General features: G+C 36.7%; 1 protein-coding gene across 6 annotated transcripts in view; it reads left to right on the top strand.

Annotated features, from left to right (window-relative positions):
• Positions 1 to 10,563, top strand: part of CYLD (CYLD lysine 63 deubiquitinase) — a 56,555-nt gene extending 45,992 nt beyond the window's left edge. For 5 of the 6 annotated variants that reach the window (XM_009250712.4, XM_054533019.2, XM_009250715.4 and 2 more), the window contains exons 14-18: positions 3,496 to 3,628; positions 4,538 to 4,646; positions 5,467 to 5,585; positions 6,126 to 6,342; positions 8,254 to 8,812. In XM_009250712.4, the coding sequence (XP_009248987.1) occupies positions 3,496 to 3,628; positions 4,538 to 4,646; positions 5,467 to 5,585; positions 6,126 to 6,342; positions 8,254 to 8,438 (763 nt within the window). In that variant the 3' untranslated portion in view covers positions 8,439 to 8,812. 6 annotated transcript variants of the gene reach the window in all.
• Positions 10,564 to 11,154: the final 591 nt, after the last annotated feature.

Here is an 11,154-nt window from a genome sequence, read left to right on the forward strand (position 1 = left end):
GTACTATAATTTTTAGCCCTAGCGATAAGTATTATTGCAAATCATTTTCTTTTGAAACTGTACATATATTTTCATAATTTTAATTAATGAACCTTTTAAGAAAAAAAAATCTCATTCTAACTTAATCAGACACTTCGAGAACACTGTTTTCTGTCTACTCATCACTCAAAAAATTTAGTCTTAAATTAGCTTTCCTGTTCTTAGTTGTATAACTTTGTCTCCCCTCCCCACCCACCATGTTGAATGAAAGCCTTGTTTAATGTAGTAAAGTTCTTAATGAAATGTTCTAAATGACTGAACTTTCCAGGTAGTTTGAATGTTCTCAGTCTAAACAATGGACCTTTTTATATTTTAGCTTGGGTTTCTCTGTTGAGAATCTTAGTAATATCCTATACACTTCCCTAAAAGCTAAGCATAGATGAGTACTCTTCCTCATCTCTGTGTCTTAAAGTGATATTGTTTGATGCCACTGTTGAACTGATGGGTGAGGAGAAGAGAGGGAGGGTGGACAGTGCCATGACTGTGGTTTGATATTGTTTGGGAAGTTCTTATGAATGAAATGAGATTGATACATAACCATCAGGAGTTCATATTATCTGTTCAAAGATGATAATAGCCATATGTGCACCTAAAAATCCTAGAGAATGGCCTAAAAATTACTACAGTTAGCAAAAGAATTCATAATTTGTCTATGTAAAATATCCATGGAAAAATCAATAGCATTTCTGTATACCTTCAAGCAAATATGAAAAAGTAATTTAAGACTTCATGAAAGTATAAAATACCAAGAAATCAATTTTATTGAGATAGATTTTTTTTAAAGACTTATACAGAGCTAAAAGGGTTTTGATTAATTAATGAGAAAGATTACGTTCTGGGTAGGACAATTAAATAATTTAAAGATGATTACATAATAATTTGCACACAAGCAAGATCTTAACATACTTCAGGAAAGTGGATTTAGAGTTCTGTACAAAATGAAGTGGGCAAAAATCTTGAAGAATGCTTTTAAAATAGATTTCTATTATAAGCTACGAAGGCAAAGCAATAGACTTTAAAATAGTGTGTGATACTAGCATAAGATTAGAAATATGGATCAATGGGGCCAAATAGAAAGCTCAGAAATAGAATTAACTGTATGTAGAATTTCAGTATCTTATAAGTCAACTTTCAAACAAATGGGAAAGGAAAGATATGTTTAATACATGAGGTAGGAAACCTAGAAGGCACTTTGGGAAAAAAAAGTCAATTTGGTTTTTCATTTTAAAGAGATAAATTTCAGATGCTTAAAACAGTTGTTTTCATCGTTTTTACCCCCTTTTCTAGCCTACACACTTATGGAATGTAATACACGCCCAGTAATAACATAGGTTGAATACTGAGTGATCCTCAGAGTGGGTAGGGAGGGATCAGGGCATCTCTGAATATATCTCAGAGTCTGAATGCCTTGTGGGACTTGAAAGGGCCCTGGGAAATTCTTACACCCCCTGAAGGGTACATTGTCCCCTTCACCCCTGCAAACAACCTCTTCATATTGAGAATCACTTTTTAAAGATTATAAATATCTAAGTTCGCTCTTTTTCAAGAGTAATTCTTCCCCTCCACCAGCATTTCATTTTGACAGACAGAGTCAGCAGGTGCAACATATAGAAGGATGAGTACCTAAAAAAATCTAAAATAATTAAATAGTCTAAAAGAGACTATAAGATGTTCTTAAATGATTGAAGAGACAAAAGAACTAGATGACAATGAAAGGTAAAACAGATTTGATAAACAATCAAATAACCAAAGACAGAATCTCCAGAAATAGAAACTATATCATGATGTTACCTCATTGATGCAGTGTGCACAGCTGAAGAGAGAATTGCTCATTTGGAAGACAGAGCTGAGGAAAGTACCCAGAATGTTGCACAAAGGGATAAAGAGTTAGAAAACAAGAAAGAGAGGATAATAGACATGGAATATGGATTCTAACTGGAGTTCCAGAAGGAGATACTAGAGAGAATAGGGAAAAGGCAATGTTTCAACAGATAATAGCTGAATAATTTTTAGAATTTTTGATAGACTGAAATTCTAAGGATAAGAACATTCAGAATTTCTGAGCAGGAAGGACCAGGACTAAATTACCATTCAGAGACTTACTATAGGATGTACTTCAGTAAAACAAAACTGAGTTTAGAATAAAGGAGTGGGATGCAAGAAACAAGGGAAAGTCAAGAAATTAGTAAATTGTCTTCTCCATCCTCATTTCTGCCTCCTTTTCTCTCAGTGTTTGCAATGCAGTGGTCCCTTCAACCACCAGCCCTCCTCCCCTTCTGCCATTATTATGATTACAACTACTTACCTCTACTACTTCCTGGTTTCTTATTTTCCTCTCTTTTTTTTTTTTTTTTCCTGTAAACTGTTAATTTTCTATGCTTTTTGGCTTTCACAGAAAAATTCTGGTCTTTTGTCATAGTCATCAACAACTGATTAAAACATTGGTATATCATAGCCTTCAGGTTTTTTGATTATCATCTGTTTGTATTTGTTGTGGGTCTCCAGAATCTCCTGTTTTATTATCAATTAAGTTTTGTTTATTTGGGGATATAAGTTGCTTTGGGAAGCTGAGGATTTCTGCAGGCTGATCTCTGAATAGCTGAGTTTTTTTTTTTAAGTGAAAACTATGTTAATATTTTCCCCTAAAAATCTTAAAATCTAGATGTAAGTTTAGATGTATACAGTCTAACTTTATATCCAGAAATTCTACTGTAAAGGTAAATAGTAAACTTAAGGATTATTAGTCCTTCTGGTAGAGTTAGTCTTAAAGACTAATGGCATGCTATAGTAAAATATTTAGGAGGAAAGATGCTCAAAATATAAGAGTAACACTATGATTGGCATATGGTAGGTGCTTACTTGGTATTTGTTGAATAAATGAGTGACGATCAGACAGCATGCTTTAGCAGAAAGAATGGCAAGCAGTAGTTAGGGCCCCTAGATTCTGTACCCACCTCTGCTTTTGACTTGCTGAGAAGTCATTCTCCTTCCCTAGATCTCAGCGCCTTCATTTTAGAAATGAAAAGTTTGATCTAGAAGGTCTGCTAAAGGTCTGTTACATCCAGCATATAATAATTTATTTTCAGGCATTAAATACAGTTTGCTGCTTTCTAGATTTGGGCAGTGAAATTGCACTAAGTGATTTACCTTTTGGTTAGTTCTGTTCACACAGTGCTTCTTGATTGAGATTATTATTCCATTATTTTTTTCCTAATCACTAGGAGATCTTTCCAATCTAAAAACTAAACAAAATAAATCATTTATAAGGTCTTGTGCCTAAGCACATTTAATTATTTTATCCAAATCATTTATTTCTCTCTGTTGTTCTGACTATCCAAAGCTACACCATCAATTTTATGGTTTTTCTGTTCTCAAATACTGCCGGGACAACTTCACATTTTGATTTAAGCATTTGATAAATAGGTTGTATGTATTTTTTTCTCTGCGTGTTTTTAGATCAGCAGGTCAAAAGGTACAAGATTGTTACTTCTATCAAATTTTTATGGAAAAAAATGAGAAGGTTGGAGTTCCCACAATTCAGCAGTTGTTAGAATGGTCTTTTATCAACAGTAACCTGAAATTTGCAGAGGTTAGTGATACTCACCTGTGGTATTTTATATGAAAGTCTGTGGGAGTCTTAAGACTATTGGTAGATTCAGTGTCTATTGATTTTAACTAGCTGAAAACAGTTTGAAACACAAACTGTTAAGAAACACAAATTTTAAAAAGTATGCAGTGTTTCAACTTTGCCTTTACAGAAAATGTCTTAGAATTAAGATTGAATTTTTTTGATTTCTGCTGCCAAAGAAAACACCAAGCTAATTTGCGTAACGTGAAAACTTTTAGGTAGTTTAAAGCAAAAGGAGACTTACGTTTTTTAAAATGCCATTTTACCCAAGCATATTATCCAAATATATCAAAATATAATGTTTACTTCCCCCCTTCATTAAGAGACAAAATGTCAATAAATTCGTTTATATTTGCTAATGAACCAGTGATAGAAATTATTTTTCTTTTATTGTCCAAGAATCTCAATAATTTTAATAGTATATGCTTGTGGTTTATTCTGATTGTATTCATTTCTGAAGTCATTTTTGGTAAAACCTTAACAGCCACAGTTATTTATTTGTTGAAATATAATGAGTAGTGTCCTTCTGTGATGACATTTTCTGTATTATATTTGCAAAAACAATCTGTCCAAAACCTTTAATAAATATAAACCCAAATAAAATGCCATGATTTTATTTGAGACTCAAGATTATTGAACTCCGTGACCTCTAGGTGCTGGTGTGCCCCTGCGATCATGAGCCACTTGAAGACTTGTGGCTTGTTGGTGTCCTCTGTCCACAGCCCATGGTCGCGTGTGGATCCTGTTTCATAGGATACCAATATTAAGGCAGAACTCAGTGTTTTGTTTGACAGCCATGACTATTTTGGTTTCATAGGGAAAAGTTTTTTTTAACACTTTGATTCTAAAAATATCTGTCTTTTTTTATAGGCACCATCATGTCTGATTATTCAGATGCCTCGATTTGGAAAAGACTTTAAACTATTTAAAAAAATTTTTCCTTCTCTGGAATTAAATATAACAGATTTACTTGAAGACAGTAAGTATGAGATTTTTTTAGTTTGTTTTGTTGGTTTTGTGGAAATTGTCAGATAATTCTCATCAGTTGTGGGTTAGACTCTAACTGGACACAGTATTTCCAAAGGCAATTCAGTATCTGAAGAGCCTGGAAATATGAAACCAGTCATTTTATTTCTAGGAATTTATTCTGAGAAAACACAAATGAAAATAAATATTTGATATGCAAATATACTTATTATTATATGATTAAGAAATTAGAAACAACTTGAATGTTAACCAGAGGAGAATGGTTAAATGAGTGTGTATCTAACAAATTACTGCCATTAAAATTCATGGTTTTGAAGACCAATGTGTATGAAAATGGTCATGGTGTAATATTAAGTGGAAAGGTAAGTACGTTGATATATTCTACAAAAGGAGCCATATATATATATATACACACACACATATATACCTATGTAAATATTCAGATATGAAATTATTAGAGAAAATTCATAATCATATTGACAGTGGTTATCTCTTGCCAACTAAAATTGTAGATGCTTTTAGTTTTCTCCATTATACTTTCTTGTATCTTTGAATTTTCATCAATGGGTATTTTATAATGAAGGGAAAAATACCCTAGGAGACACTATTTAGAAAAATTATTTGGTCCAAGAAAATGTTTTTAAAGATATTTCAAATACTAACTGAGAGCTTAAGCAGATGGAAGAGAAAGAGACTTTTTTGAAGCCATGAACATTGTCCTTTTTAAAGCCTAACTTTCTTTACATCTTCTTAATGAAAGAATGCATTTTTTTAAAGTCCTCTTAACTTCCCTTCCCCTTCCCACATTTCAGCTCCCAGACAGTGCCGGATATGTGGAGGGCTTGCAATGTATGAGTGTAGAGAATGCTACGATGATCCGGACATCTCAGCTGGAAAAATCAAGCAGTTTTGTAAAACCTGCAACACTCAAGTGAGTTTCCCTTCACTTAATGGATGAACTTTTGTTGAACAGTAACTTATTTATAGTTGAAAACAGAATGCTCGTTTTGGAAAGTTTTTAAAAATCATAATTAATGGTTAAAAATTCACAATAAAATGGTATTGCTTTTGCCTTTTCTGTTTACTTGAGAGCTGTTGGTGAAGTACTTGATTGCTATAAGGGGTGTATTTAATAAGAGTAAGGAAGCCCATTCACTTGACACATTGAGTTTCTCTCATTAATGACATTTTTTTTTTTTGAGACTGAGAGACTGAGAGAGACTAATGCCCAGGCTGGAGTGGAGTGGCACGATCTCGGCTCACTGCAACCTCCGCCTCCAGGATTTAAATGATTCTCCTGCCTCAGCCTCCCGAGTAGCTGGGACTGCAGGCACCCGCCACCACACCCAGCTAATTTTTGTATTTTTACCAGAGACAGGGTTTCACCATCTTGGTCAGGCTGGTCTTGAACTCCTGACCTTGTGATCCACCAGCCTCAGCCTAATGACATTCTTTTCATGGTCCATTTTAGGTCCACCTTCATCCGAAGAGGCTGAATCATAAATATAACCCAGTGTCACTTCCCAAAGACTTACCTGACTGGGACTGGAGACACGGCTGCATCCCTTGCCAAAATATGGAGTTATTTGCTGTTCTCTGCATAGAAACAAGCCACTATGTTGCTTTTGTGAAGTATGGGAAGGACGATTCCGCCTGGCTCTTCTTTGACAGCATGGCCGATCGGGATGGTACTGAAAACGCCTTTCTTCTGCATGTGGCACAGGGTTATGGTTTATAGTGGGACAGTTCATAGTGGGATCGCCTGTTCTGAGTGATATGATATTTTCTGAGAAAATCCTTTCAGGATTATTCTGGTGACAACAGTCTTATATCTTGGATTGCATTAACAACCTTGCTTGCTAGCTGAACTAAGGAATAATATAGCTGTGTTTGTTTTTTTTTTTTCTTTTTTGAGACGGAGTCTCACTCTGTCACCCAAGCTGGAGTGCAGTGGCGTGATCTTGGCTCACTGCAACCTCCACCTCTCAGGTTCAAGCAATCCTCCCACCTCAGCCTCCTGAGTAGCTGGGACTACAGGCATATGCCACCATGCCTGGCTAATTTTTGTATTTTTAGTAGAGATGGGCTTTTGCCATGTTGCCCAAGCTGGTCTCAAATTCCTGGCCTCAAGTGATTCACCCTTCTTTTCCTCCCGATGTGCTGGGATTACAAGAGGAGCCAGTGTGCCCAGCCTCATATTGTGATATTTTGACATGCATATGCTCTTTTTAAAAAAAAAAGAATCCTAAAATTCTTATTTCAGCCCTGAGGGATCTGATTTCCAGCTTCGTTGTCTTCTTTCAGGCCCCTCTCATTTTTGTAGGAGCTGTTTATTGAGCACCATTAAGTCATTCTACCTAAATCCTGGCAAGATGGGGATTATTCCTGTTTTTCTGTTATTAAAGCTGAGGTTTAAGGTGCTTGAGGTATTGTAGTTTGTGTTTAACTGAGTCTTTCTGATCTCAGTGCTTATGTTTTTTTGTACTAAACCATGTTATCTTCCAGTTGCCAAAAGCTGAGAGCAGAAGTAAACATCCTTTTTAGAAAAGTAAAGCCCCTTCTGCATGTAGTATGTTTCTCCCTGAAGTGGGGAATAGGCTGCACTTGCCAGGCCACTTTCTAGGATGCTTAATCATTATTTAACTAATGCTTAATGAATGCCAGGCAGGATAGTGGGTTTTAGGTAAGAAATGTTTGTTAAAGCAGCTCTGCCTCTACGTATAAGGAGTTGGCGGGTTAAGACCAGGCCTGGGCAAGGTTGTGTGGTGTGACTCTCATGTTCCTCCATTCTTATACCCTATTTTTCCTTTAGCTGCTCTCTCAGGTCCAGCCCCCACGGCCTTCTGGTGTGGCCCTCCAGTAGCCTAAGACATTCCCTGTGGCAGCCTCTTGAACAGAGGCCCAGTCCCTAGATCAAGAGTTCTCCACCTTTTCTCAGTTCTCTGATGCTTGAGGGATACATCCCAGCCCCATCTGTAGATGTGCCCCCAACCCAGTTAACGTTTGCACTGAACAGCGTAACATAACAGCATAGGTGTGGAAAAGCCACTGAGGTAACCCAGAGGAGCCTTTCCTGGAATCTCTGAAATCACACCCCAGAGCACCTTCATCAGGGCCTGGTGATGTGTCAAACAAACTGTGTTAGAGTTGAGTAAGGATGTGTTTAAAGTGTAGGGAGCTATAATAGCATTCATTTGACTAGATCTATTCCAAATTGGACAGTCTTATGGTGAAGTGTGCTAGGTGGCTTGTGTCTGGGAGGAAATGAAATGTGAAGAACAGAGTGTCGTCTACATATGTATTGATAACATGATTCCCTGAGTGACTACAGAGAGAAGCCTGGAAAGTAGGTTGGGGGCTTACCTCAGAATTTGTGTCCTTTTACCAGGTTTATTCACTGTAGGCCCCAGAATCCTTTCAGAAACCAAGAAATGAGAATATATCAAGAGTTAAAGGAGGCTTTCACTTCCAGAAATCAGAAGTAAAATAAAGGCTTTTAGAGCATGAAATTAGCTTTTTGGAAATGATAGGATTATAAAATCACTGGCAAAAGGGTTTAGAACTTGACTGCCATAAAGAGTTTTTCCTCTGTGCCATAGGTGGTCAGAACGGCTTCAACATTCCTCAAGTCACCCCATGCCCAGAAGTAGGAGAGTACTTGAAGATGTCTCTGGAAGACCTGCATTCCTTGGACTCCAGAAGAATCCAAGGCTGTGCACGAAGACTGCTTTGTGATGCGTATATGTGCATGTACCAGAGTCCAACAATGAGTTTGTACAAATAACTGGGGTCATTGGGAAAGGTGAAGAAACTGAAGGCAGAGTCCTAATGTTGCATCTTATTCGAGCTGGCAGTTCTGTTCACGTCCATTGCCGGCAATGGATGTCTTTGTGGTGATGATCCTTCAGAAAAGGATGCCTCTGTTTAAAAACAAATTGCTTTTGTGTCCCTGAAGTATTTAATAAGAAGCATTTTGCACTCTAGAAAGTATGTTTGTGTTGGTTTTTTAAGAAGTCTAAATGAAGTTATTAATACCTGAAGCTTTAAGTTAAGTGCATTGATCATATGATATTTTTGGAAGCATACAATTTTAATTGTGAAAGTTTAAAGCCTCTTTTAGTCCATTGAGAATGTAAATAAATGTGTCTTCTTTATGGACCAAGGATATGAAATCATTTTTCTTTTGTAGCTAACGGTTGCCTTGAGGAAGAAATAATTTGGTTTTATTAAGAGTCTACTCTCAATCCAGTTATTAAAGGTGTACTGAGTTTGATTTGTTAATCCTTTCTATATACTGCTGATCTTGCATGTCTACAATCTGCTCAGTTTTTCTGTGTTTCTGCAATAGTGGTCAGAAAAATACTTAAATTCCCCTAATGGTGTTGTTTTCTATTTGTTCTGGTTTTGAGATAAATGAGTGATTCTGTCCCCAAATGTCCATTTTTGAAGTGATTTTCCTGGAGGATTAGGGTATTTAGCAGTTGAAGCTCTTCATTCATAGTAGTTACTGTCAGCTAACAGGTTTTTTAAGGCTTTTAACTATTAATATTTTATGGAATGGGGCAAAGTAAATTGATGAAAGAATTGGAGTGATAAGTAAATAGTCCTATACAAACATACAGTCCATAAGAAAATGAATTTGGCATATAGAATTATTACAGTTTCCTGGGAGAGATGGATATTTAAACCTCTATTATTTTAGACAAGACTGTCTAGAACTTAAGTTTGATCTGTCAGCCAGTACTCCCATTAAATTCAGTGTGGTTTCACTTGATAGAATCAGATATGTCATCGAAATGTTAGCAGCAGCTTCATCCTCCTTCTGATTAAAGTAAGTAGAAATGGGATGTTTTGTTTAATAACAGCCATAGTGTGTGTTTAGACCACAGTGGATGTTGTAGACTAGGACCATAGATTATACATGTCAGTGCTGTGGAATGTGCATTCTCTGAGTGTTGTTTTGTGGTATCATTGTCTTTCTTGAATGACTTTCTAACTGTGCAGAAAGGCAGAAAAGTCATCATATGTATATGGCATATGACTTTATAAAATATTTAATGTGACAAAAAGTGGAAAGAATCTTTACAAACCCTGCAATTACTTTTTTAAAGGCACTTTTACTCTTTGGTTTTATCATTCCATTTTGCTAATATTTACTAGCTTTATAAATTACAGTAAGGTACAAAAACTCATCTTGTAATATTTTCATTTTTGAAGTGAAAAAGTACATATTTTGCACAAGGTTTCATACTGCTAAGTGCTTGGTTGGGGTGGTGAGATGATTATTAGATCGGGGGTGAGGCTGAGAGACTCTGGGTTTAGGGCTAGCCCTGCCTCCATCTCCCTTGGGTAAAAGGAAGGGTGTGGGGTACAAGATGCGTAAGGCCTTTTCTAGCTCTGACCGCCTAGAAGTCCAGTCACCCTGTAATAAATATGTGTTGAATGAAGAAATGGGTGAATGAGCTTGTCAATGTGATTTTAAAAAATTGACTACCTGGAGGAATGATTAGGAATCTAAATGGAGCCAGCCCTCGGTATCTGCAGGTTTCTCATCCATGGATTCAACCAACTGCAAATGGAAAATATGATTTTTTTAAAAAAAAAGGATGGTTGCATCTGTATTGAACATGTACAGACTTTTTTCTTGTCATTATTCTCTGAACAATACAAGAACTCTTTATGTAGCATTTACATTTATTAGGTATTATAAGTAATCTAGAGATGATTTAATTAAAATATACAGGAGGATGTGTGTCAGTTATATGCAAATTCTGTACCATTTTATATCAGGGAATTGAGCATCTTCAGATGGTGGTATCTGCAGGGATCCTGGAACCAAACCCCTGCAGATACTGAGGGCTGACGATCTAGGTAAGACTGGATTTAACAGTTGGAAAAAAAAAAAAAAAGGAGAGAGAAGACAGTTCCTTTTCTGTAGAAATTAAAACAAAATACAAATTGAGGAAGCTCTGCTACCGAGGCTGTCATGGTAGAGAACTTGAAGAAGACCTGTTTGGATGGACACCTGGTTTCAAAACTCAGGTGTGGAGTGTCTTAAATGGGAGGGCCTCATCCATAAATGATTTCTGGAGACATCTTCTTCAGGTGGAGCTTGACGTCTTTTTAACATCACTTGGGGAGGGAGTGCTCATTAAGGGATGCCAGGGCCAGCTCTGGTGATTCCTGGGGAGGCTGCGTCCTTCTCTGCTTCTGAGTGTCATGAGGCAGCAGGAAGGTTTCCCCTGCACCTGTCTGTCCTGGCTCCCTCTGGGTAGCCCCTACTGTTCTGTGCTTCAGCACAGCCTGGTTTGTCAAGAGGGACATAGTTGGGGCTGGGCTGCATGGTGCAGGGGCTGATGTGCCTGCTGGTTATTTAATTTTTAGCCTTAAGTTTTCTTTAATATTTTCCCGTTGGCTTTTTAAAGGTTTTGGCCATCTTTTATTCCTTAGCTACAATCAAGATGACAACGTAATTGAATTATCTGATTTATAACATGGTT

This window comes from Pongo abelii, chromosome 18 (assembly GCF_028885655.2).
Source record: "Pongo abelii isolate AG06213 chromosome 18, NHGRI_mPonAbe1-v2.0_pri, whole genome shotgun sequence".
NCBI lineage: Eukaryota > Metazoa > Chordata > Mammalia > Primates > Hominidae > Pongo > Pongo abelii.